The sequence below is a fragment of the Heliangelus exortis genome, chromosome 18 (assembly GCF_036169615.1).
Source record: "Heliangelus exortis chromosome 18, bHelExo1.hap1, whole genome shotgun sequence".
Taxonomy (NCBI): Eukaryota; Metazoa; Chordata; class Aves; order Apodiformes; family Trochilidae; genus Heliangelus; species Heliangelus exortis.
This window is the reverse complement of record NC_092439.1, coordinates 293614-320181: the sequence shown is the minus strand read 5'-3', so window position 1 is coordinate 320181 and position 26568 is coordinate 293614. Positions and strand designations below refer to the sequence as shown.

General features: G+C 55.9%; 3 protein-coding genes across 12 annotated transcripts; 1 reads left to right on the top strand and 2 right to left on the bottom strand.

Annotated features, from left to right (window-relative positions):
* Window positions 1–694: 694 nt before the first annotated feature.
* PGGHG (protein-glucosylgalactosylhydroxylysine glucosidase) lies at window positions 695–9369 on the bottom strand. Of its 8 annotated transcripts, XR_011729422.1 has the most exons (17): window positions 9283–9366; window positions 8659–8704; window positions 8000–8258; window positions 7273–7483; window positions 6340–6775; window positions 5723–5842; window positions 5374–5505; window positions 5243–5293; window positions 4939–5050; window positions 4728–4800; window positions 4158–4294; window positions 3320–3453; window positions 3129–3224; window positions 2711–2808; window positions 1654–1740; window positions 1437–1569; window positions 1044–1175 (listed from the first exon to the last, which is right to left on the bottom strand). XR_011729422.1 is itself a non-coding variant. In XM_071761882.1 (16 exons), exons 3-16 carry the CDS (start codon window positions 8250–8252, stop codon window positions 744–746), a joined length of 2196 nt encoding a protein of 731 aa, XP_071617983.1. In that variant the 5' UTR covers window positions 8253–8258; window positions 8659–8704; window positions 9283–9362; the 3' UTR covers window positions 695–743. The 8 variants fall into 8 exon arrangements, 5 of the variants coding, with proteins under 5 accessions (XP_071617983.1, XP_071617984.1, XP_071617985.1 ...); XM_071761882.1 differs by lacking the exons at window positions 1437–1569; window positions 1654–1740 and adding an exon at window positions 695–871 and having other exon boundaries at window positions 961–1175; window positions 9283–9362; XR_011729421.1 differs by lacking the exon at window positions 1437–1569 and having other exon boundaries at window positions 1039–1175.
* Window positions 9370–14421: 5052 nt separating this feature from the next.
* On the bottom strand, window positions 14422–22174 carry PSMD13 (proteasome 26S subunit, non-ATPase 13). Its single transcript, XM_071762151.1, has 13 exons — window positions 22042–22174; window positions 21522–21600; window positions 21035–21069; window positions 20900–20955; window positions 20518–20561; window positions 20218–20304; window positions 19690–19861; window positions 19181–19260; window positions 18974–19099; window positions 18157–18219; window positions 17264–17344; window positions 15974–16090; window positions 14422–15225 (listed from the first exon to the last, which is right to left on the bottom strand). The coding sequence occupies exons 1-13, from the start codon at window positions 22134–22136 to the stop codon at window positions 15130–15132; spliced, it is 1131 nt and encodes a 376-aa protein (XP_071618252.1). The 5' UTR covers window positions 22137–22174; the 3' UTR covers window positions 14422–15129.
* Window positions 22175–22450: 276 nt separating this feature from the next.
* On the top strand, window positions 22451–26210 carry SIRT3 (sirtuin 3). 3 transcript variants are annotated; one of them, XM_071762154.1, is made up of 8 exons: window positions 22451–22512; window positions 22689–22806; window positions 23643–23840; window positions 24074–24306; window positions 24402–24502; window positions 24632–24793; window positions 25196–25405; window positions 25765–26210. In XM_071762154.1, exons 1-8 carry the CDS (start codon window positions 22470–22472, stop codon window positions 25783–25785), a joined length of 1086 nt encoding a protein of 361 aa, XP_071618255.1. In that variant the 5' UTR covers window positions 22451–22469; the 3' UTR covers window positions 25786–26210. The 3 variants fall into 3 exon arrangements, with proteins under 3 accessions (XP_071618255.1, XP_071618254.1, XP_071618256.1); XM_071762153.1 differs by having other exon boundaries at window positions 23640–23840; XM_071762155.1 differs by lacking the exon at window positions 24632–24793 and having other exon boundaries at window positions 23640–23840; window positions 25765–25886.
* Window positions 26211–26568: the final 358 nt, after the last annotated feature.

Below are 26568 nucleotides of genomic sequence, written 5' to 3'. Positions count from 1 at the left end.
GGGGTCTCTGTCCAGACCCAAAAACCCAATGCATTTAACCCAGCAGTAACCATGTCCCATCCGGGGCCCCCCCGTTTCCTCCCAGCCACCAAGCCAGAGCTGTAACTCTAGCACTGCTGGACAAGAGAGGTGACAGTGTAGATAACGGGTTAAAAACAAGTTTTGGATTGCAAATAACTGCAAAAAAAAAGGAGCTGTGTGCATCCCAAACAGAATTCAAAGGCTTTTGGCTCTGTATTCCCTGACTGTTTTTGCCAAAATCATGCTCAGCCCCAGCCTGGCCCCCGCCCACACTGTGGGGCTCCAGGGCTCGGGGGGGCCCTGGCTGGTAGGCAACCCAGAGGGTGGGGGATCCTCCCCAGCATCCCTCGGCACCCCCAGAGTGATGGGGATGGCTGGAGCAGCTGAGGAACTGAGGGCCAAGCTGGGCTAAACCCAGCTGGATCAGCCTGGGGCAGATGGGGAAAGCAGAAATGAGCCCTGAGTGGTTCCAAAACTGGCTCAGAACAGGGGCTTTCAGGCTTGATTTCACCTCTGCTAAATGAGAGGCTGAAGGGGGTTGGGGGGCTCCATCCCCCTGGCACAGACAAGGATGCTCAGTGTCACTCGGGGACCTGCTGCCACCCCAGCCAGGGTGACAGCCCTGAGCCCACCACCCCTCCCCAAGGCCACAAGAGAGAACACATGCAGTCCTACAAAGGGTTTATGGCACAGCCTAGGACCCCTGCCCTCCACCCCACCGCTCACTGTTGCCCCTCCACCAACATCCCCCCTTCAGTGTGCTCCTGCTGCTCCCGGGCCCCAGTCTGAAGTGCTGTGGTGGGTGACCTCTGGATCCAGCCAGCTGCCGTGGGGAAGGAGACACTCTGTCCTGCAATAACAACCAGCCCAGCTCAGCCTGGGCAATGCTTTGTCCCCAGATTGTCTTTATTTTGCCAGGTGGTGACACCCCCACCCTACCTGCACACAGGGGAAAGCGCTGCCCCGACTCCTCCAGCACAGCTTCCAGGGAAGAGGCTGGGGGGTCCTGGGGAGACTCGGTCACTTGGACCCCCATCTCTCCCCTGGTGATGGTGAACTTCAGTTTGTTGCCCAGGTAGGAGACACCGGTGACTTCCATCCTGTGGATGTCGTCAGGAAAGGTGGGGTCGAAGCGCAGGCGGGACCTGGTGATCCTGGGGAGGCAGGAGCAGGGCAGGGAGGGAAGGGAAAGTGCCCACAGAGAAAAGCAGCTTGGTGGGGTGGCCACCCCCCAGGACACACAGCCTCCCACATCCCTGAGGCCTCTCCCCTTCCTCCATGTGGGCAGAAAGAGTCCCAAGGATCCCCGGGGGAACCCCCAACACATGTATGAAGCATCTGGTGAGGAGGCACTGGGGCTGTCATTGCACAGCCCACCACCCTAAGATGTTCCTGTCCCCCTTCCAGTTCCCCACGTGTGGTCTCTAGTTTCCATTAGGGAGAATTTATTTTTTCCATAAAAAAGGAAAAAAAGCCTTAAATCGTGGAAGGCAGCTGAGCTCCCTGCCCAGGTTCAGAGGGTGGCTTCAGCAGCAGTGCTGGGAACACCTGCAGAATGCCCTGCTCTGAGATGCAGCTCTTTGAGCTCTCTCTGAGAGGCACAGGAGGCTGGTGGAGGTGGTGGGCACTCACCTCATACCTGGCACACTCAGCACTGCTCTAAGTGCTCCTCCAGAAGATAAGAATCAAGCAAACAGCTTGAATCCTTTCTGTGAGCCCCTCCACAATGCCAAACAGGGTGAAAAAATACATCAGGCACTTATCTCCTACTCAAATCTTGACACGTGAGAGATCTTGATCATCATCTCCAGCCTGTTGAGTGGGCTCATGGGCCTGGAGAGGACTCAAGAGATGCTCAAGAGGAATCAAGAGGAGCCTGAGAGCCTCAGCAGCAGGCACACGTGCCAGCCAGGGCCCAGGGCTTACAATGGGCAAGGCAAGAGCATGGCCTCAGGGACTGCATCAGCATCATCTCAACATCTGTGGAGATTTGGCTGGAGCCCCAGGACTCGTGGCTGGGGCCTGCACTGAGTGAGGCCCAACCCAGGACACAGGAGGACCTTCAGGATTAGGATGATTACAGTTCTCAGCTGGGAACATGGTAGCTCACACCCAGCTCCACAAGGAGCCAGTGGGTTCCTCTGGCCACACACAGACTGCAGACACATGGCTTGAGCTGTCCTCAGCTCAGCAACTCCAGAGGCTGTTGCCTCAGGGCTGGAACCAGGGCTGCTTCGGGTACAAGACACAGCTTTGCAATGCCATGAGCAGCTGTGTTTGCTCCGAGATGCTCAGTGCTGTGGTGGTGCCAGCCCAGTGCTCCCAGGGGGGCAGCACGGCTCTGCTTCAGAAGGTCTCTGCACACCCAGAGGGGACAGGACAATGACAACTGAGCCAGAGGACAAACTGAGGGAAGGACATTTAGCTTCCCAACTAGCAAGGGACCTGGAGAGCCTCTCACCTGTCCCAACTGTTTATAAGTCTTTAACATAGGAATGGGCAGCTCCGTGGGGTGGTAGGGGACGGGGACCTCCAGTTTCCAAGGTCCCCTTAGAGAGCCCACAGCGTACAACGTGCAGGATTCTCCGGATGCTGAGAGTTCCTTTCTTTTCCCCAAGTGAATGCATGGGGCTACAGCTAAACAGGGAGCTTCCAACTGAGAAATTAAATGAGAAAACCTCAGTCTCACCTGAAGCCTGTGTAGCCAAAGAGGACAGCCTGCAAGAATCCACCCATCCCTGTCAGGAAGTTCACAGCTCCTGACCCATCTGAATTCTCCACCCAGATCTGTTCCAGTAAGACAGAGAAATGACTCAACAGCTGCAGTGGGACTCTTCCTACAGCTACGTGGCTCTCTGGATGTTTATGGTCCTCACTGTCACATCTGGGGTGTGGCAATGACCCTGTCCTGCTGCCCATCCTGCCATGAGGTTGGGCCCTGTTGGGTCTCCAAGCTCCACCATCTCCATTCCTTTTTGCACCCCCAGCAGGTGGAAGGAAGCCTGGGCTGAGCAGGACCCCGAGCTGTGACATCTCTCCATGTGATGGGACCCACTGGGGTCCAGGCAAGGTTTGTCCCAGGGCAGCAGCCACACCACACAGCTCACCTTGAAGGGCTCCGTGATGTTGCTAAAACACTTGTTCAGTTGGCTCTGGGCTCTCTGCACCTCCTTCAGCTCCAGCCACCCCACTGCAAACATGCTCTGTGGGGGGAGAAAGGGCCCTTCACCAGCTGCTGCTGGTGTCACCCAGGGGTGACAACACAGCCACATTGCAGAGGACCCCACAGCTGCCCTACCCAGGTCATGGCTGGTCCATCCCGCTCAGTCACGGGCTCGTACATCTCCAGGTCATTCCTCCGAACTTCAGGGCTCATGGGGTGCATCAGGGGGAACCCAAGCAAGACCACGTCAGCTTGTTTGACAGGTTCACCTGGGGGAAAGTGCCAGTCTGGCCACGTGTGCCATCTGGGAGCAACCAACGGGCAGACCCACTATCTGTTTACTCACATGGGAACAAACCTGACTCAGAACCATAAACTTAGGACAACAAAGCCACATCAACAGGGGAAGGCAGGGGAACTGCAGGGAGGACACCTCGTTGCTGCCTGCTAATGGCACCTTTGGGTTCATCCTTGGTGCTGTGTTGACTGCAGGACACAGGCACAGCCCTCACCTGATGGCACCCAGACTGGTGTCACCTGAGCTTCGTGGACAAGGCAAGGAGCTCCAGCCATCCCTGCACCCTATCCCTAACTGTGGGAATGAGGACACTGAACTGGGTGCCCACCTCCACGGAACCAGCCCTGCCACTGCCACAGGGCCAGGGCTTGCTGGAAGGGCTCCATCTGGCACTTGACCTTGGGAAGGTAGACCCAGCTGTCAGCCATACTTCACACCAGACCTGTCACCTGCAGCACAGTAGTAGAAGTCTCTTCCTACTCTCCATGTTCCCAAATTTCCAAATTTCATGAGCCCACAAGGGAGAAAAGATGTGCCAAGAGCAGGAAAACCACCCTCAAGCCAGGGTCTCCTGGAGATGTCTGCTTGGGGCAACCACGCAGCTGCAGCTCCCACCTCCAGCTCCCCCCGACAGCAGTGCCCATCACGGAGCCTCTGCTGCTGCCCCCCCCTCACCTGGGCTGTACCCATCGTACTCGGGGTGATACTTCTTCTCCCTATCAAAGGGCACTTTGACTTTCTTGGCACAGTCCACCCACTCCTCTGGCACAGGGACTGAGAAGTCCCGAGCCACATCGGCTGCAAAATTTAAGCTGAAAAGAAATGAGGAAGCAGAGGTTGTATCAGGCATGGGTGTTGGGGACCCCTGGGAGAGGTGAAGGGAAGAAAATGAACAGAAATCCATAAGGGAGCCCTCATGGCAGAGGAGCAGCTGCTCCCAGGGACTGGGGTCAAAGTTTAAGCTTGGGTGAGCAGCTCGGGTGCTGGGGATGGGAATTTGCTCCTCCAGCTGTAGATGCCTCCAGCAGCTGCTGGTTGTGCTCATAAAACACAGGGAGATAAACCTTCCTGCCAGGGAAAAGCCCCTGTCCCACGGGGAGACCCGTGACAGCACCATGGAGCCACCTCCTTGCTTCTGCACTCAGAGGTGCATGAGGAGGGGGAAGGTGGGAGCTCTGCTGCCTCCTGCCCAGACCAAGGAGAGGAGAAGGGACAGTGCCCCAAGGACCAAGGCAGGAGCTTTACCTGCGCCGGGCCACGGCATTGGTGTACACAGAGTTGTCAACCTGGCAGTGATACTCATCTGGGGGCATCACACCTGCAGGGAGAGGAAGGGGACTCAGGACAGCCAGCACAGCCAGGGCTGGCCCCTGCGTGTGCATCTGGGTCTGGCTGGAGGGGCTCCCAGCATCCACTGCTACCCCCCTACAAAGAGGTCTGAAGGTTGCAGAAGCACCTTTGATGTGGTAGCACTGCTCTTCCTGGCTCCACACCATCCTGCTGCACCAGTACTGAGCCACAGCACCCACCAGCTTCCAGCCTCCATCCTCCCTGAACAGCTTCTGGTCCTGGAAGGAGCCAAAGCCAGAGGACAAGAGGGATATGAGGGAGACTCAACCAGCCCCAAGATAAGCAGGAGGAGAGGAGCTCTCAGGAGACAGATGTAGCAGGAAAAAAGGTCAGAAAACTGGCCTGGATTGAGCCAACGGGCTGCTGAGCCACCTATGAGGAGCAAGGAGAGAGGAAGCTGAAGAGAGGACCCTGGGGTGCTGCTGGCAGTTCTGATGGGAGCAGACAACAGCAGAGTGACCCTGAGAAGGGACAGTGACAGTCACCAGGTGTCCTGCAGGCCTTGCCACCTGGCCACCCAGGTGGCACACATGTCCTGTACCTGCGTGGTGCAATAATACTGCTCAAAGGCCATCAGGACATCCCCCGTGACATGGATTTCTTGTTCTCCATAGATCTCCTCAGGGCAGACTTCCCGGCCAGTGGCTGCACTCTCCCACGGGAACTTAGCACCCTGCCAGGAGAAGACATCCATGAGGCAGCTGAGGACACCTCGAGATGCTCCCCCCATCCCACCATCCCTCGTGAGCAACCACAGAATCACAGAACGGGTTGGATGGGACCTTATAGATCATCCAGTTCCAACCTCCCTGCTCACAAAACACAAGGCAGAATGAAGCCCACCCGCCCTCCGGGTGGCAGTGGGGGGGTTGGGTTGCCCTCAGCCTCACCTGGTAGCCCTGGTCCCGTGCGTTGCGCAGGGCCCCCTCCAGCCCACGCAGACGGTACCCCAGGATGGCCCGGGCAGCCTCGGGGTAGAATAGCAGAATGTTGGGGAACATCCAGGTGTCCTGCCAACAGCCAAGGTGATGAGAGAATGGGATGCCACCTAAATGCTTCCCCAGCAGCTTCACCCTCCAAGTCCTCCCCCATCCCAAAGGCTCTGGTGAAGACCCAAACAGCCCAAAGTTGGTGGCCAGGCTCTGAGGTCATCACTGAAGCTCTCTTGGATGAGCAACCTGGACCACCCCGGCCCCAGAGCTCCACTGGGGAGGGGAACTGCCTTGTTGGGGGGGGTCCCTCAGCTGTCTTGTCCCCCCCACTCCGGACACACAGCAACTCCAGGCAGACAGCCTGGGGTCAGAGAACCTGTGTCTGGGTTAGAAGACAACCCAGACAAGTAACTCCAGGGCCTGAGCTGGGTCTGAGTAGGTAAGAGCAGGAGGTTGATGCCAAGGAACCCCCACCTGGGAGGCATGGGGGGCCTCCCAGCAGCCTCCAGCTATCTTCTCCATCCCAATGACTCCACAAAGCCCCCGGGCCACCAGCTCACCTGACCTCCACCCACCTGGTCCCAGAAGATGTGTCCCCAGTAGTCCTCGCCCTGAGTGCCATTGGACAAGCCACCAGGGCTGATGCCATGGAAAAGGAAGCCAGGGTTCTCCTGGGGAGGGATGGAGCTCAGCAGGTAGAAGAGACACCCGTAGAGGGCCTGCCTCAAGGGCAGAGGTCCGTCCAGGTCCACGCAGCAGCCTTGCCACAGCCTGGCCCAGGCGTGGAGGTGGGAGGCGTGCAGGGAGCCGGTGGCCACCATGGCCATGCCCTGGCTGTAGCTCCTCTTGGCCTCCTCCTCGCTCTCGGCCACGGCCGTCAGGAACTCCCAGGATCGCTCCCGCTCCTCACCTCCCAAGGTCAGGGATTGGGGCACGGGACCCCAGAGCATGTGGATGGTGGGACGGGGCCCCCCCTCCACCTCGGGGACCAGGGTCTGCCCATAGACATAGCTGTGGGGAGGGAGCGTGGAGCAGGTGGGACCCCATGAACGTCCAACCAGGCCCACCCCAGCAGCTGGGGGTCCTGCTGACTCTTCCCCCTCTGGGACAAAAGCCCCTTTGTCCCCCAGCTCAGCTGCTGTCCCACCCCTGGAGCACAGGAGGCTGAGATCCATCTCACAGGTGCCCACAGGTCACCTCCTCCAGGCTCTTCCCCAGACCCATCTCCTTGTAACCACCTCCAGGCCCCATGGCCTCCATTGCTCTTCCACACCTCAGTGTAAGACAGAATTCTGGAGCTGCAACTAAGAGAAATGGTTCTGTGCTTAATTTTGTTGTGGGTTTGTTTTTTTTTCCCGAAGCCAGCCAGGAAGGAGCAGATTTGCACAAAGCCCCCAGACTGATTCCCAGCTCCCACTTCCACCCACCTCTAGACTGACCATTTCCCAACGTGCAAGCACCCACGAAGGACGTTCAGAGGGCCAGGTGACCCCCTGACCCAAACTCACTGTGCTCCCTGGAAGTCTGGTCCTCGGTGCAGGTCCAAGTCCTGGCTCCTTGGCACAAAAGGTGTCTGGAGCTGGACTGTGATGGGTTGGGTGGTGAGTGCTGAGCGCTGGATGGTGATGCTGAAGGCCATCAGATGGACAAGGGAATGGTGAGCGTAGATCTGATGGATGGCTGCATAATCAGTGGACTGAAGCACATGGCTGAAGGTTCCTGTAAGCACAACATGGGCCATCAGCCTTCTGAACCCTCAGGTCCTGACCTTCTGTCCCGCACTCCCATTTATGTCTTATCTACTGGTTCCTACTGGCAAAGAAACTTCCTTTCCCAGGTCCAGATCAAGAGACAGCTTTTTTCTGGTTAACACACAAAATGTGGCCAAGCCACCGAGGAATGATCTGCCCTACAAAACACTCTCAGGTTTCATGATTTAATGGTGTTTGCCAAGCCTGGCTCCAACAGGGGCTGAGGCACACTCTGAAAATCACCCTTATTCTCAAAAGAAAGGAAAATCTTCCACTTGCTCCGACACAGCTTCAGGAGAACACCACCCTGCAGACGAACAGGGAGAGGAAAGATGCGACCCCATGGAAGAGGCAACACAGCCCAAGAGGCTTCTAACTTCTAGAAGAGGGAGACCAGCAGTTAAGAGAGACAGAACCACAGGTACCCACAGAGAAGCTCCATCAGGAGGCAGTGGGGGATCCCCACCCCTCTTCTGCTCTTTACCCGTCTGGGTGTTGAGGGTGAAGGTCTGTGCCAGGCTGCCCACAGCGGGCAGCATCATCCTGACGTTGACGGGGCTGGGGATGTCCGCACGGTGCGTGTCCCCTGCTGCCCCGTTGTAGACCCCGTTGACGTGGAGGATGTCCCGGTAGAGCCGGGTGCCCAGGTAGGCGTTGGTGAGGGTGGGCAGCAGCCGTGGGTCGGAGGGCAGGGAGCTGCAGGTGAACACGGCCGGGTCCCCTGAGCCATCGGCCATGCTGAGCTGCAGAACAACAGAGGCAGGCACCAGAGCTGAGAGGACAGAGCTGGGGCAGGCTGAGCATGGCTGTGCTGGCCAGGAGCTGGGGCTGCTCCCTGGATCCCCCAGAGCTCCTGGCCACAGGGCTGCCCCTGCCTGCCCCCTGCCAGGGGGGGTCTCCGTTTCTTCTCACCGTCCCCTTCCCGTGTCCCCTCTGTGCTCCAGCTGAGCTCAGCAGCTCCTCCAAACCCTCACCCACACCCTGTTTGGCCACTTCTCCTGTTTCCCATCCTTCTTCTGCTGCCCTCTCCGAGACAGGGCCTCACCAGTTTCTCCCAAACCAGCACAGCCACTTTCCTATTCCTTCCCCCTCTTCCTCCCAGACCACCCTGTCCCTGGGCTCACCCCGGCATCCTCAGCTCACCTTCTATTACTGGCTTGCTGGGGTAGGAGTTTGTTATGTCACTGATCTATATATATAAGAAGATATATGTTAAAATATATAAAAAATAGATTTATATATAGTATATATATAAATAAATATATACACAAATATAAAAATATATATTAAAGATAAATACATCTACGGACACATGTAATCAGCACCCTGCAAAAGGGAGTTGCAGCTGGCACCTGGCAATGCCAAGCACTATAGTAATAGAGAAATGATAAATTAAAGCACTGAGAGTGTCCCAGAGGGGCTGGAAGACAGCCGGGGTGGCACCAGGGCAGCCAGAGCTCGTCCTGGCTAGGCTGGTGGTCCCTAAGACCCCTCCCCGATCACAGCCAGCTGGTGAAGTGCTTGGGGTCAGGCACTGCCCGAAGTTGGATTGTGAGAAAACCCTTCCCCCCGCCTCCGAGAAAAGTTAGGAAAAAAAAACAAAAAAAAACCAAAAAAACAAAAACAAAAACAAAAACAAAAAAAAAAAAAAAAAAAAAAAAAAAACAAACAACCAAACAAAAAAAACCCACCCACACCCAAATCAACAGGAACAGAACCACCACCACCAGAACGTGGGTGCAGAAGGGGGGAGGTGTCAGTTCTTGCCTCTGAACCTGAGCTCCGTGTCGGCTGCTGCTCAGTGAAAGGACGGAAGTTACTCAACAGGCAAAGAAGGAAGGAAATTCCCCCCTCCTCCCCCTCTTTCCCTTCCTTATAAAAGCAATAACGACAAAACCATCCACGCCTTCGCTTGCGGTTGCGCGCCCGAGGCTTGCCCTGCGCTCTTTCCTGCCGGGAAAGAGGAACCGAGAGGGGAAAAGCATTCTTCCGTGATTTGTCACCGAAAATGCAACCGAAACACCCAGAAACGGCAGCGGGGACCCCGTGTGGTGCCCGCCCTGTGCCCCCAGCCCTGCTCCAGTCCCTCTCCTCGCCCCGTGCTGTGGAAGGGGACGGACCCAGGCTCTGGCACGGCTTCTGTGGCTCCTTCTCCCTGGAGCCGTGGCAGGGCCTCAAGCTCTGTTTCCCTGCAGACATTTTCGGAGCTGGCGAAGCCTCTGCTCCTTGGTGTCACCGCCGAGAGCAGACCCCATCACCCAAGGGATGTCCCCCCGGGACACAGGAGCTCGCAGGGAAGAGCCACGGGGCACAGAGAATTGTCTGTCCTCGCCCCAGGGTCCAGCCAGGCTACAGAGGTTTGATGCCGTGTCCTGAAGGAGCCTTCCTGCCAAAAAAACACCCACGGACAGGCAGAGGGAAAGGAGGAGCAGCAGCAAGGGTGTGCGGGTTAAAGAGAGCTGTTTCACACCTTCCTCACCAAAGCCAGAGGTGGAAAGGGTCGGAGCCCTCCTGTGTCACCTGCTCCTGATCTTCTGCTCACCAGATTCTCTAAGAATTTCAGGGCAAATGTGTTCATCACATCTGTCCTTTACCACCGTTTCTTCAGATTCTCAAGGAGTTTTATTGGTCCTTTTCAAAACCGGCGAGGCTTTACTCTCCAACAATGAGATTATTCCCCTAATATTCACAGAAAACACAACCTAACCTTTCCCAGCTGCCTGGCCACTCTTGCTGTCACCCCAGTGAATCCCAGCAACACCCCTCAGCACCATCATTGGCCATGAAGGAGAAGATACAGGAGCAAACCAAGGTTTACAGGGAGGTTTTCAGGCAGAGAGCGAGGCAGAGGAATGCTCTTCCCCCCCCCCCCCCCCCCTTCACCCCTCAAATACTGAACATGTGAGGGTTGGTGGCAAGAGGAGAGCTGAGGTGCCAGCAGAGCAGTGTGGCCATGCTGCCTGTGCCTTGGGGCACAGTGGCTCCTGGAGCAGAAGGTGTTTCTCCATCCTTTGGTCTAGACTCAAAACAGAGCTGGAAATGCTCCCAGGGGTGCACCTGTGGGTATTTCTGTCATGGAAAGCAGCATGAAGAGGCACAGGGGAACCTCGGGGTGCTCTGGGAAACCCAAGTGCAGCTCCAGGGGAAGGAGGTGAGTTGGAGAAGTCACCTGGAGGCGATGCTGGAGGTCATTTATTCCTGGTACTTGTCTCACAGCTGCAGCTGTGGAACTGCTAGAGAGAAATCTCTCCTGCTGGAGGCTGGGCCACCCCCAGCACTGGGTCTGCTGCAGAGGTGTCTGACTGCCAGCTGGCTGGGAAAGGGCTCTGGGGAGCAGGGAATCCAAGGGGAACCCCTGGGAAAGGCACAAGGTCAGGGCATCCTGCTACTGCTTTTAAATTTCAGTACTCATCTTTTGCCAACAAACCTGTGCTTGGCCAGCACCCCCACACCATTTTTAGGGTAAAAACATCATACTTTGAGTGCTCCCAGTTTAAATCAGCCCAAGAGAAGAGGGCTGAGCTCCAGCAGGGCATGACAGGGAGGTCCCCCCCTGCTCATGGGTCTTGAGCTGGGTGGTACTGCCAAAAAACAAAACCAGAACACAATGAAGGGGGAGAGAAAGATCAAGCAGTAGTTTGGGAACATCTTGCTGCTTAAGGGCTTTCTGCAGCCGTGCCCCTGGGAGAGCAGCAGGCCCCGTGCCGAGGGGTGACAGCAGGGGGGCGGTGGCAGCAGTGACAGGGTGGTGGCAGTGGTGACAAGCTGGGCAGCTGCAGCCCATCCAGGGACAGAGGAGCAGCCACTCACCCTGCCAGCACCATGTGGGGCTTCCAGAGGGGCTGCCGGCTGCTGGCCACCCGCCTGTGGACCCCCCAGGTCCCCCGGGCACAGCTCAGGTCCACTCCACCTGAAAATCCACTCTCTGCAGCTGTGAGTAGCTTGGGGTCAGGGGGTCTGAAAAGGGGCAGGGGGGCAACCACTTGCTGCCAGGAACACCCTGGCCAGATGGCACAAAATGCCCATCACCAATTTTGTTGGGAGTGGAAGTAGAAGGAGAGAAGGGGGAGGAAAGGGTCCCCCAGAGCAGTGAAAACCTCAGGGGGCTGTGTGCCCTGATCCCCCCCCCCCCCACCCCTTCGGGCTCTTGCTTCCTTTTTATTTTATCTGTCCAGCCCCTTTTAACCTTTAGAGTTAGGGTGCCTGCTGAGGGTCCCCTGCAGCCCGCAGTACTGAAGCCATAGGGAGGTGGCAGTCCCTTGAGCCACCCTGCCAGCACAGGGACAGACCTGTCTCCCCCTTCCCTGGGACTCTCTCCCCACATCGGGTGTCCTGTGGAAAAGGATGGGGGCTGCTGTCATTGCAGAGACCCTCCTGGGCTGGGAAAAATGACCTTGGAAAAAAAGAGCTTTCCACCAGAAATCCTGGCTGGGTTTCACCCCCACCCCTTGTTTGTGGAGTTCCCCCCCCCCCCACTGCTTTTCCAAAATCTGCAACAAAGAGCTTCAGGAGCCTGGAGGCTTTTTTTAAGCCAAATTAATAAATAAATGAATAAATAAATGTATCAGTGCAAGGGGTTAAGTGCTGCCCTGATGCACCAGAAATATAAGAGGTGGCTGCTGGTTGCAATTCACACCTCAAAGTCATCTGAAAGTCAGGCACAAGCTGATTTTGGAAGCAGGGGGAAGCCAAGCCTGAGCCATGCTGCTGGCTAGAGGCCAGAAGCTGCTGTGTTTTCCTGGTCAGTACCACCACAGAGCAGTGGAACCAAACCCAGAGAGCACCCAGCATGGTGGGAACTGCTGTGCTCACCCACCTCCCGGGTGCCTCTGCCCGACAGCCGTGGGGCTGGAAGAGCAGCGAGTGTGGACAAAGGGGTGCTGGAGCCAGGGCCTTGGTGACAGCTCCAGAGTGCAGCTGGAGCCCCACGTGGAGCACAGCCATTCCATCCCATCCCACCCCATCCCAAGTCCTCTGTCCCTCCTGGCAGGATCAAGCCATCGGGATTTCCATGATGTTCGTGTCCTTCCTGGCACCGACAGCCTGGATCCTGGCACACATAGAGAACTACAAGAGCAAACCCGAGTGAGGAGAGGTGGGAAACACCCTGCTGAGAGCAGGAGTGAGGATGTGACTACAGATCTTCACCGGGGAGGAGCCCTCCGAGTTTGTTCATTAAAATTCACATCAGCATTAAGCAGAGTGGCTCCTTGGCTTTGCTTCAGCCCGGTGCTGGCTCGGAGTGAGATGGACCCATACCCAGCACTGTCCTGAAGGTGTGCTCCTTTCTGAGGCTGTTTCCCACTCCAGCTTTTGCCTGCTGCAGCTGCAAAGAAGTAAGGCAGATAGCAGGGGAGGAAAAAAAAAAAAATCAAGATAAATTCCTAGTAAGAAAACACTCAAAGGCTGCAAGGGGCATTTCAAATGGTCTGTAGCCTGGGTGCTGCACACCCCAGTGCTTCTGCCTGCCTGGAGAACCTCTCCACCCCCAGACACACACCAGTGACATGTCTGAAGGAAGCAGCCAGCCAACACAGCAAGGCTGAGGTAACAAGGACTTCCAGGGACTGTGAAAAAAACCCAAACCTCTGAACAACTGGCCTGATCCATTAGGCTGCAGAAATTCACGCTCTGTGCACACACAATGAGCACTCCCCAGGCACAGGGGGTGGCAAAATACTCCGGGGAGATTTTTGGTGCCAAAAACACTTGTAGGGTTTGTTGTCCACCCAAAGCAGCAGCAGCGCCACCAGGTGTTAGCTTGGCTCCTCCTAACCCATAGCAACAGGACACTGCAAAGGAGAGTATACTTTTAAAAGCCTTTTTCCTGTCCTTGGCTCTGAAAGAAAGGAAACATTTCCCTGAGCTCTGGTGCCATCGAAAGTGACATCAGGAGTGAGCTTTGGAATGGATGGTGACACCCAGACTTGGGAAAGCCAAATTGCACAACACAGGAGGAGAAAACAATGGGGGGGGTGTTGGAACCACAACAGCTGAACCACAGGCAGAGCACAAGAGAGCTGGTGGGCTGGGCAGGGGAAGGCACTGGGATTCAGAAAACTCCACCCCAGGAAAAAGCTTATGCCAGAAGTGATCAGAGAAGCAGCAGGGTGGGGGGTGACCAGGCACAGCAGATGACAATTTGATTGTTTCAGTGATTTTAAAAAACTTAAGTCTCCCTTGTACATGGGGAGCAGTCCAGCATCAGTCACGTCCTTCCCGTGTTCCCTTGCTGGCAGTAAACCCCCAGCCAGGACTCAAACCAAAGCACACAAAGAGTAAAAATCACAGCTTGTTAAGAGTGACACCAGCAAACCAAACCGGTGCCCACAGCTCTGGCACCACAGCAGGAATCAAACAGGCACTGCAAAGCCAGAACTGCAGTTTAAAAAATAAAGGATATCCACTTCCACCCCGAGGCAGTGGGGGAATGTGTGACATGGTTCAATTTCAAGTTACTGTCAGAACCTTAGTGCAGTTTGTATTACTGCCCTACCATGAGGGGTGTATTGCACCCAAATGGAAGCTTGGCAGCAGCCTCCAGCTCGGAGCTGCATTTCTCCATGTGCACAATTATCTTCCACCCCCACAAAGGCGGCAGCTGGGCAAAACGGATCTGTTACAGAAAGCTTTTAAAGTAACAGTTGTTGAGAGGAAAAAGCATAACAGAAAGTTGTTGTCTTGGGCCTTATTGGTCAGGAATGTTTCTTCAGACTGAGAAAAGGATGATGGCTTCCAAGAAAAGGAAGGAACTTGACAATAAAGCACACACCAAGGAATCTACACACTAATCCCACTGACGAGTGAATAACAGGGCACTGAAATCCCAGTTAGAGGGAGTGGTAACCTGAAACTTGGGAGGATCAGAGGCTCAGCTGCAAGTTATGAAGAGGACAAACACAGAACTACAGAAAAGGGAAGGCAGAGAAGTTTATTCCAGCAGTATTGCCACACCTCACTTTAGCACAAAGTGTTCGTAAAAGACAACCACCCCCAAAAGTATATAAAAACACATCCACTGAATGGTAATCCTGGGAAAAACCCTTTGATGGAGTAAACACTCCCTCTACTGCAGGCGAGGAGGAGGGCAAAGGGAGAGCAATGATTGAAGCCATGCTGCCTGCTGAGGGGGCAGGGGGGGTCCCCAGGGAAGGACATACCTTCCCCCTGAAGCCAGCAGCCCCAGAACCACCACACACAAGGGTCAGGCACCTCTCCAGATGTCTGTGTGAAGGAGCTCCAGCTGCCCTGTCCCCAGGCAGGCAGTCCCTGCTCCTGTGGCACACACCCAGCACCAGAGCCTCCCACACCAGCCCCATCCTGAGGCTGAGGCATCCACCACTGCTGAGCCTCTGTCCTCCTGCAGCCAGAGCAGGACGGGAGCTCTGGTGCTCAGTACCACTCCTGTTAGCACGTAGGGAAGTCTTCACTCCAAGCACCAAAGGGTTTCACAGCGAAAGGCCACTTATTCCTCCCAACAAGCATAAAAAAGCTGCTCCCCCCTCTGCCTACCCAACCCCTCGGATAGAATTCAGAACAGAGTCAGTGGTTTGAGTGCTGCCAGCAGCAGCAGCAGCAGGAGGAATTACTCTCCCAGGGGTAGTGCAAGGTCCTCTAGGTCAGGATGTCGTGAGCTTGGTGCTCCACCAACATCTCCATGCTCCTCACATCTGTGCACCAGAATTCCAGGCGGTCCTTCATCCCTTTGATCTGCAAGGCAAGCCCACAGGACCCTGAATGCTTCAACGACTGGAAATACCAATCCTCTCACCTTCACAGACAAGCACGAGAGATCTCAAACACCTTCAAATCCCCACACATCCAGAAACGATGCTATGTAAACACCTTTTACCAACACAGGGGTGGTGGCCAAAATTAAAATGCACAAAAACTATTTGCAGCTGTGATTCCATTTACTGGTTTTATTAATGTTTTTTTAAGGTAGGGGCACTCTATCTAGTCCCTGAAACATCTGTGATGAGAAAGGAAGCTCAGCACCTTCATCTGTCACCCTGAAATTTTCACTTCCCACGCCCAGCGACCACAATTGACCCAGAAACTCTCAGGCAGTTTCATACGTTGAGGCCTGCAGCATCCACACAGCTGCCTACATCCTCCTGGCAAACACCACTGCAGCACTTCTGCTTCATGGTGGTTTGTGTATCGTTCAGAAGAGTGGTGTCACGAGTGCCCTGTTCTATCTCCTGACAGGTTTCTAACCACTTACTGGGATTCACAGGTGCAAGACACACAACAGACCCAAGGCCAGACCTCAAGATGGCAGCATGAAAAGGCAGGAGGACAAAAACTGATGTTCTCATCTCCTGAGCACCTTCAAGGAGCACTAAGGAGAATGATACTCAGCCAGTGACCCTTCACAGTTCTTATTTCTAATTTCCAGGTCACCTCACACAAGAAAGCAAGTTAGTACAGCCTTGATATTTCAGCTGGTCCTTACCTGTTGCAAATCCAACACACGTGGTTGGACCCATGTCATGTGGACTTTCTTGTCCACTTCATCAATGCTGCCCTTCACCAAGCCCACTGAGAGTGCCTTCATCACCAGCAGTTCCACCTGCAAGCATAAAATAATCCAGAGAAAGGATTGACAATCAACCAGTTCCCCACCCCAGGAGTAAGACCTTGATGGTGCTAGATGTGCAGATTACACAGATTGTTTATTACACACAAGAAACCCACAGCAGCCACAGCCTCTCCCACGCCCATCCTCACTTTCAGGTCACAATGCTGCCTTGAGACTCAGCACCTAAACAGACAGGAGGCATTTCTTTTCTCTGAGATCCCAGGAAGAACAAGGCAATCTGAAACAAGCCAACATGGATTTACCACGGGTAAGGTGTGCTTGACCAGAATGACTGCCTTTCAAAATGAAATAACTTGCCAAGTGGTCAAAGAGAGAGCTGTGGGTGTCCTGTACCTCTCAGCAAAGCGCTCAACAAAACCTTCCAACCACATCCTTGATGGGCTGAGAGGCTGCAGACCACAAGATGGTCCTTCAGCACAGAAAATCAGCACAGCTGCCAAGCTGACACAGTAGTGGTAACTGGCTTGAAGCTGAACAGGCAGCTGGTCATGAGTCACACTCCTCAGGGGGCTGATATTAATTATCTTTTAAGTAGCTGGATGATAATGCCACTGATAAAACCAACTGAAGACAGCAGTGATATGATGAGGAAATTTGTTCAGGCTAGGGAAGAAGCAGCTTGGGGACACCTCCTCACAGTCCTCCCATGCCTACAAGGCAGTACCAGGGAGGGTGAGATGCCCCAGAGGTCCCATGTTCACTGGGGTGCACAGTGGAGGGACAAGAGAGCACAGGCAGGATTTGCTTCAGCGGGGATTCCATCTGGGTAACAGGAGAATATTCTTCAACTTGAGAAAAAGTAAAGCCCAGTGATGTTTCCCCTGGCTGCAAACACTCAAGGCAGCTTGGCAGAGCCCTCTATCCTCATCCAAAGGCTTGCTCTCAGAAGCACGTGGGGACAGATGACCTGTCAGAACTTTCTTACAATTTAAGACTACGACGAAGAATCTTCAAAAATGTTTTTTTATCATGAAACAGGAACACCAAGCAGTCATTTCCCTCTTAAAAGAGAAAAAAAACTCTCCCGATGCTCGAGGAGAGAAGGTTTCTCCTTGGAGCTCACCTAGGGAAGCAGGTCTGTCCAGATACTTTCAGATCTTCAGAACTCTGACACTTAATAAGTTTGTCTAAACTGGGACTCACCTCATTCACAGTGACTTTGGCACTCTTGGCAATCTCCTCAAAAGTGAGCTGCCTGTGGTTGGCTGGTCGGGTGAAAGTCATCTGAATTCAAGAAAACACACAAAAAAAAAATCCCAGAGTTTTAGTTTCTCCCCAGCAGTGTGCACACAGATGCTGACCTGCCTCAGCCACAGCCTTTTCCCCCATTCTTTAAAATACTTCAAAGAAAGATGCACTTCAGTCAGAAGGGTGCTGTACCCCTTCCTCCTGCACACCTCCCTTGCTGCTCCAAGCAGCAGGTTTCCTAGGCAACATCATCATCTCCAAATAAAGCAGATCAATCCCTGCAGAAACATTTGGGTGCATGTCAGCTCCACAAGGTAACAGGACCCATAGGTGGCAAAATTTGTTCAGGGTAAAACTGTGACTGCAGAGATGGAATAAAGAGAGACACTGGTGTGAGAGTGTGCACAAACACACACCACATTCCAAAGAACTCAGCAGTGAAGTTTTTGAAGGAGATCAGAGGTTTCTACACCAGCATTATTTGACAACACCAGAGCCAAAGCCTTCAGGTGACAAGAAGGCAGCTCAGGGTTACCTGTCAGGGAAGGATTTTCAGTCCTTAAGAAACCCAGATTCTAACAACGTTCCAAAAATCTTTGTTACTTCCCTCCCCTCCACATCCTGCCAGAAAGAGCAGAACCCTGACCCCACACACAGGATGCTCGAAGCTTTCCTCCTGGCAGCCCCTGCCTTTTGGCACCACCTAGAGGCAGCACTTGCTCCCTCCTGTGTCCCCAGGAGCAGCAACCCAGCACATCCAGCACAAGGGGACATTGTCACTGCCACCCCCCAAGGGTGGTGGGAGCAGCCCCTCTCCCCTCCCCACATTACCACAGCTCTGGGCTCACCTCCATAAGACATAACAGCTGAATCTTCTGCAGCAGGAGCGCTTCATTTGCAGCCAGATCTGGCTGTAAGAAGGTAAAATGGAACAAATACAGTTGTTACTTTTTTATCCCTCCAGGGGAAAGTGCTACACACAGGGACCCCTTGCTTAGGAGGGAGGAGGCTGCTCCAGCCTACCCACTGCCTGGTAATGGTTCCATAAAATGAACCTGAAGAGCTGCAGAATTAAATCAGCAGCCACAGCCTGGAGCAAGTGGATGCAGGAGTCAACCCATAAATTACTGCTGCATCAGTAACTTGTGGTAGGGCAGTAAACATCCAACAGCAGCACAGGGTTCCTCACACCCCCCAGGACACAATGGAAAGCCAGTTTGAGACTGGAAACATTTAACACTGGGAGCAAACAGATGCCAGGGAAATGAAATCAGAGATTATCTCCCTGTGCAGGACTGTGTGAGGGTTCTGTTTGCTCCCCCTCGGGTCACAAGGCATTTATCTTCTTCCCACCAATCAGCCACAGAGGGAAGCCAAAAAAGCCCCAACATTACACATTAAGATGAAGGAAACGTAGCTGTGCTGTAAAATCACAACAGGGTCAGGAGTCTCAAGGTGAAGGCCCACAGGGCACAAACGTCCTCTGGAAATGCTGAGCCTGAGGTGCAAGGCAGCACCTCATCTGCTGCCCCCCCCTCACTCATCTGCTGCCCCCCCCTCACTCACCTGCTGCCCCCCCCATTCACTCATCTGCTGCCCCCCCCCTCACTCACCTGCTGCCCCCTCCCCACTCACTCACCTGCTGCCCCCTCCCCACTCACTCACCTGCTGCCCCCAGGCTGATTTCAGAGCCTGGAAGGTCTCCACGTTGCCACTGTTGAAGGCATAGAGGGTGTCAATCAGCCACTGCCTGTCAGTGCTCCTCAGAGACTCCAGCACCGGGTGCATGAGCTGCAGGGAGGGGGCAGGACAGGGTCAGCAGGGGGGAAAACCCTGAAAGGGGAGAGCTGCAGCCATGCAGCATCCACTCACCAGCTCCCCGAAGTTATAGACACCTTCCCCCAGGAGCCCTGCCAGCCCCAGGGTAAAGGCTCTCTCCTGCTGTTCTGAGACTGAAAAAACAAAGAACAAACCCCCCAAAACAAGAATAGTTGGATTAAGCAGCAACCTAAACCCCATCAACGCTCCCTCACCCCCCTCTCTGTACCTGCATCCAATTCCTGTCAGCCCTCCCCATCCCCTCACCAGGATGGCACTCAGAAGCCTCCAGTGCCAGCAAGGGCCACTTTTTGACCCTACAGGGAAGGATTTTTGGGAACCAGAACAAACTCTCCCTCCTGGCACCTCCTGCCACCTCAAGGCAGCTGAGGAGTGGAATCCTGCTCAGCCATTCCTCCCGGTGAGTTCCTCCTCTCTGGAGCTAGGTCCTGGCCCAACCAGGGAAGATTCCACCCAAATAAAGCTGAGGTGACACGTGCTGAGGCTGACACGATGGGGCAGGGAATGGGAAGCGGGAGGTGCTGAGGCCAAGGAGGGGTCACCTGGCAGATCCTTGACGTCGATGCATCCCAGGAAGCGCAGAGCATCCTTGTAGTAGGAGGCGTGGTTGCCAATGGTCTGGTAATACTTGCTGGAGAGGTCGTAGAAGCGGCTGTGCACAGAGGTGACCCCGGGCAGGTTGTTCAGCATCTCCTCCACCTCCTCAATCGTCTCCTGGAGAGCAGGGGGGAGGGAAAGAAAGCTTCCTGTTGGGGTGGAGGTGCCCCTCGCACACAGGGGCTCCCAGCCCCGTTACCCTCAGCAGAGCCTCCAGGCTGGGACACATCACCACACCCCTCCCCCCTCCCAACACCAGCAGTGTCACCAGCACCACTGGTGGCCACCAGAACCCCACTGGAACTCCACAGATTTGGCTGCACGTGCTGCACACCCATTTTTACAGCCTCCGAGGGGCCAAGCAGAAGAGCAGGAGCTCCTGGGAACCTCCTCAGCTCCTGAAGCACAGCCACAGCCACGCTGCAGGGACCCAGAACACCCCCAGGCTGGAGCTGCCCGGGTGCTCCCCTCACCTTGGTGACCTGCAGGTCCCCAATGTTCAGCTTGAGTGCCCCGATGGCAGTCTTGCACAGGATGACAGCCTCATCACTGCTCTTCACCTGCAGACACAGACACAGGCTCAGGGGTGTCCCCTAGCAGCCAGGGGGGCTCCTGGAACCCAGCCCAGGCTGGCTGCAGCCCAGCTGCCTTTTTTTTTGAAGGAAAAGAGCAGAGGGTGCAGCACACACAGCTCTGCCCCTCCAGCTGCACCAGGTGTGGAACAGCTCCTGTAGGTGAGCTACCAGAAAAAAAAAAAAAATTATCAAAAATACCTTTTCTCGAGTCTTTTCCAGGAAAGTCAGGGCCACGTTGGGATCTGGAAGAGGGATGAAAAAAATTAAAATAATGAAGCACTACAATAATTCCTGTGGAACTAAACCCCAACCCATAGATCCACCCAGGGAAACCAGGATGTGTTTTTTCTACCATGCTCCCCTCAGCCTTCAGAAGGTGCTGCTGGGGCGGGCAGGCTGGCTCCCTGCTCACCAGCACAGCACACTCACTACTCACTACTCACTACTCCACACAGCAGCAGCTGAGCCCTCTGGGTGTTTTGCTTTCCCTCTGCAGCACAGCAGGAAGGGAGGAGCTGAACTGCTACCACCCATCCCATCTGCAGGGGCTGAAAACAGAGTGAGAGGTCAGGACATGTACCTGTCATCTGCCTGACCACATGGAGGATGATCTCCACCAGGGACAAGGGGTTCACCCTGCAAAAAAGGAGCTGACAGTCAGAGCAGGCTCAGCCAACAGCCCCTCACCCAAAATCCTCCCCTCAAACCAACCCACCTGTGCTCAAACTCACTGATGAAGTTCTCGTAGAGCTGTGGGCACACAGACAGCAGCAGTCAGGGCAGGGGACACAGCACAGACACAGCTGCTCTGCACAGAACCCCAGGGCCAAAACCTGCCTCTTTTGGGTTGTTCTGTCCCTGTGGCTCCTGCCCACTGTGAGGAGGGATGTGAGCAGTCTGCAAGGCCCTTGTTACAAAGGGGAAAGAAAAAGGCTTCCACTGTACCCCTCAAATGAAAAAATCCCAAATGAATGGAATTAGCCTTCTATGAAGCTTCTGACACCAACATGTTTGATTTTAGAATCTTCATTCACCAGCCCAACCCTGCACACAAACCCCAGAGAGCTGAGTTTGTCCCACATAAAAGCTGCCCACAGAGAAGCCAGAGGCTGCTTTTCACTGGCACAAAAATACCCCCAAGCATCTTTGGCACAGAAAGGAAAAGGCCTTGGGAACCCCCCCCACTCCCCCAAGCACTTCACCTTGATGAGCCCATCTCCTTGGGCAAAGCACGGGTCCTGCACGAAGTCCAAAACCTGCAGAGTCAGCTGGTGCCAGAGCCTTAAGGGACAAGGAGGTCACTCGGTGAGGTCACAGCTCCCCAGACGGTGCCACCCCCTGACCCACAGGACTCGCCGCTGCCTTATGCCCCAGGCAGATGGGAAATGAAAAGCAAGGGCAGGGATCACCCCCCAGAGCAGGGGCACAAAGTTCCCCCCAGGAAAATAAGAAGGAGATCAACTCCCCGACCTCCCGCAGACACCCCTCTGCTGCTTAAGCGGCTCCCACGACACAGAGAGCACAGAGGGGGCAGCCCACGCCCCCGGGAGGGCTCTGCAGCCGTGCGGTGCATGCGGAGAAGCAGAGCCCCGCACAGCAACGCCTCAGGACGCCGGGGAGAAGCGGCGCGGCGCGGCGCGGCGCGGCCCGGCCCGGCCCGGCCCGGCCCGGCCCGGCCCGGCCCCCTGGAGGGCAGCGTCCCCCCGCCCGGACCCCGCTCACTTCTTGTTGTAGAGCTCCTCCAGGCGGTGCCAGACGGCGGCCTGCCCCGGCCCCGAGCTCTGGCTCTGCTGCAGGAAGCCCGGCACGTCCTTCATGGCGGCGGGAGAGGAGGAGGAGGATGAGGAGGGGGAGGATGAGCGCAGCCCGCGCCGGACCCCGCCGCCCCTGCCCGCCGGAAATGCACACTCACTTCCGGTACCGCGCGGGCCAGGCTGGGTACCGTAAATACCCGAGACATTGCCCCCTATCACTTCGGTAACTATGGCAACGCCTGGCTTTCCCCCGTCCCTTCCTTCCCCAAACAAACTCTCCAAAACCCCTTCGGCTGACCCAAAGAACGGGGGTTCAGGGGTGTGGCTGGGCCGCTGGCGCAGAGGCGCCCGCGAGATTTGCGCGCCTACTCGGGGCATTGCGGTACCGCGGCGGCCATGGAGCGGGGGTCCCGGCGGGGCGCGGGGCTGCTGGCGGCGGGTGAGGGCGGGGGGCCGGGGAGAGGACCCGGGGGTCCTTATCGGGCCCCGAGCCGAGGGATGCAGCCCCGAGGGGGGCTGAGGGGCTGGAGGGGACCCTGACCGGAGACCCCCAGCACCGCCACCCCAGCGCTGCTCCCCCCAGCGCCCCTTCCCCATCTCGCCGTTCTCTTCCAGCATGGAGGAGCCTGTGGGAGCGCAGCCCCCGGGATGGCAGCAGCAGCAGCCGCGGGGGCCCGGGGGGTCTGGCCCAGCTCTCCCCGTGCTCCGGAGCCAGCGGAGGGGCAGCAGGGAGGTAAGGCTGCCCGGCTTCACCGGGCCCGTGCTGCCCAGCAGGGAAAGGAGCTGACAGAGGACATCCTCCTGCCCTGAGCTCTTGTCTGGCTGGGCTGGGAGCTGAGGGAGCAGGGGGATCTGGAAGGGAAATGGATTCGCGGCTGGCAGGTTGAGCTCCCCGGGAAGGTGGTGTGAGCAGGCAGAGCCGTGTCCTTGTGCAGAGCTCGGGGAGTGCTGTGTGGGGATCCCCCTGAGCCAGCAGCTCTCTTGGCTCTCCCCATCCCCACGGCTCTCGCCACCTCCTGCAGCAGAGCAGGGATTGTCAGGGGAGGAGCTGTCCTGGGGTGACAGTGGCTGTTCCCAGCATTGCTGACCCGGGATCACTCGAGGCGTTTCCATTTGCAGGTGGCAGAGCCCTTGGGGGAAACAGAGGCGTGAAAGTGTCTGTGCTGACGCGGGCAGCGTTTTCCAAGGGTAGCTGCTTCCCTCTGCCAGGAACTTCTTGACACTCAGAGCATAGAAAAGACTTTTCTGTACCCCAAGAGCAGAGGGAAAGGAGTGTGAGACTTGCCAGTCCCAGTGCTGCTGTTCCCACAGCCCCTGCCCATTCCTCCTCTCAGGGGGTGATTTGTTGTGTTGTGTGATTCAGAATGTGCAAAGGAAAGAAGCTGCTTGGAGGTGTGGATCAGACCAACGCTTCAGCTTTCTCCTGGTCCAGTAGCACAGAGTTCTGCCCATGAAAGAGTTTTCTGCAGAACCAGGGGGTGGTTTTCTCACCCCCAGCCCAAGCAGTTTCCCTCTGCAGTTGCTGTCAGAACACTTCCTGCTGTGCTTTTTCCCCTTTGCTCCCAGCAGGATCCCAGGGACCAGGCCCCTCTCCTTGGCCGCTGCAGCCAGAGCCCTGTGGGGCGTGGGCAGGTGGGGAGGTGGTGGTGGGCAGCAGCAGCTGACCCTGCAGGACGTGGCAGAGCTGTTGGGGCAGGAGCAGTGTCGGCGGGTGGTGGTGATGGCAGGAGCAGGGATCAGCACCCCCAGCGGCATCCCGGATTTCAGGTGAGGCTCCCGGTGTGTGGTTGGTCCCTTGTCAGTGCTGGGAGGGCCCTGACCTCCAGCTGAGACCTTGCTGCTGCTCCTCCTCCTCTGTACAGAGGAGCTTCCAGCTGCTGGCAGCACAAAGCAGCCAGAGGGAACCCAAGGGCCGGGCTGTCTGCTCTGGCCCCGTGGCAGGTGACACAGGTGACATCTCCTCCTGTGTCCCCAGTGCCAGCCCCCTCCTCTCTCTGCAGGTCCCCAGGGAGCGGTCTCTACAGTAACCTGGAGCAGTACGACATCCCCTACCCAGAAGCCATCTTCGAGCTGAGGTATTTCTTCATTAACCCAAAGCCTTTCTTCACCTTGGCCAAGGAGCTCTACCCTGGCAGTTACAGACCCAACTATGCCCACTACTTCCTGAGGCTCCTGCACGACAAAGGGCTCCTCCTGCGCCTCTACACCCAGAACATCGATGGGCTGGAGCGAGGTGAGTGTCCCCTCCCACCCCTCGGGGCAGCAGAGCAGAGTCTGCTGCAGTTCCCTCATGCTGAGCTGGTCCCTCTTCCCCACGCTGTGTTCCAGCTGCTGGCATCCCTCCTGACAGGCTGGTGGAAGCCCACGGCACCTTTGCCACTGCCACCTGTACCGCCTGCCGCAGGAACTTCCCCGGAGAGGACTTCAGGGTAAAGTAACACCCCGAGGAGAACTTGCTGTGGGGCAGTGTGCCCCCGTGAGGTTTTACCAAAGGGGCCTGGCTGTTGCTGTCCTGCCTCTGCCCCCATAACACACGGTGTTGGGTGCTCCTGCCTCAGGGGGATGTCCTGGCAGACAGGGTCCCTCGCTGCCCTGTCTGCTCTGGTGTCATCAAACCCGACATCGTCTTCTTCGGCGAGGAGCTCCCGCAGCGCTTCCTCCTCTACCTGACAGACTTCCCCAGGGCAGACCTGCTTTTCATCATTGGAACATCCCTGGAGGTCTGGAAGTCAGGGAAACGCCCCTGCTTACCAGGAAAAAAAAGGCACTTGGGGCCTGAGGGGGCTCTGGAGGAGAGTGGGTTTAGGGGAGAAAGACAGTAACTGGGTTACTGAGGTAAAATTTGGGGTGGCAGGGTAAGAAATAGGGCATATGCACAGAGGGACCCTCAGAAAACCCTTGGAAAACTTTGTGTGCTCCTCGTGAGGTGGGGACCTGGAGAGACAGATGAGGTTTTGGCTCCCTGAGGAAAGGCACCACTAACTGGTGACATCCAGAACCAGTTCCAGGGTGGGGCAGCTGGGCCAGCACTGGGAGGGCTGTAAAACACCACAGTTATGGCACACAGCCACCCTGTCCCTCTGTGGAGTGACAGCTCCTGCTCCTCGGGTCCCTCCCCTCAGGTGGAGCCCTTTGCCAGCCTGGCAGGAGCTGTGGGCAGATCCGTGCCCAGAGTCCTCCTCAACCGGGACCTGGTGGGACCCTTCGCCTGGCAGCAGCGCCACAACGATGTGACCCAGCTCGGGGACGTGGTCAGCGGGGTGGAGAAGCTGGTGGAGCTGCTGGGATGGAGTGAGGAGATGAGAGTGCTGATCCAGAAGGAAAAAGAAAAGGTGGGAAGGGCTGGGAACCCCTTCTGCCCTCTGTGTGTGGGAGCTGCTCCAGGGGGGTGAGGTGGTGCTGGCTGGAGTTGCTCTCACCCCCCAGTCACAGCCCCTTTGTGATTGCTCACTCCAAACCATTTTGTATTTGAGATCAGCCAGCCCTTGGCTTCATGCTTGTGCTGCTCCACTCACGGGTGGATAAAGCTCATGCAAATATGGTAAAGCACTAAAAAAACCAAACCAATTAAAAAAGAACAAAAAAACCCCCCAACTCCTTGCTTGGGGGCTTGGTGCTGGTGGAGCTCATGGGGCAGAAGGGTCTGGAAGAACACCCTTGCAAACACCCTGTGCTCTTTTTATTTTTATAGCTGGATGCAAAAGACAAATAGAGCAGCTGGGTGCTGCTGGAGAGCAACATGTGCCCAGTGTGTGCAGGGTTCAGTGCAGGGAGCCCAGGAGAGGCCAGCAGGAGCAAAGCCAGGAATTGGAGCAGTGGCCAGAGCTGAAGGGAGCAAAACCCAAATTCTGAGCTGCACACTGGTTCTGCACACAAAGGCCTTCCTGTTCAGGACTCCAGAGTAGTTGATGAAGCTCCAGGGCATCGTTCACAAGGAGCAGACAAGGCAGGATCACTGCTGTCTGGAGTGGGTTCTCCAGCTGCCCCCCAGGACTGAACATCCGTCCCCTCCCCAGATATTCCTGAACTGCAACCTTCCAGCTCCTGCCGTTCTTGTTCAGGAACACCAGCTCAATCTGCTGGATGAGGTTTGAATCACTGTGGTGTTATTTATTAATAAATAAAGTTCTAATTCTGCTCATGTCACCCGAGGGCTTTCCTGTAAAGTTCACACCTTCCCTAGGGTTCAGACTTACTCCAACCACTCCTTTCACCATTTTTATTGCCTTTTTTTTTTTTTTTAATGGCCAGGAACAGAGTTTGGCTCTTGGCTAGAGTACAACCATAGAGCACAAGGACATCAGAAGCTTGGCATTAAACACACCTCTCCTACTTCTCTTTGCATGGAAAGCTTGGGAGAGCTGTAACAGCTGGAGGGAGCTCAGAGCTCTGCAGGTGCACAGGGATGGGCTGTGGTGTTCTGATCTTTGTTTTTGCCAATTACTTAAAAAAGGAGATAGATGCAGCTGGTCTAAAAACCCCAGCTGCTGTTCTG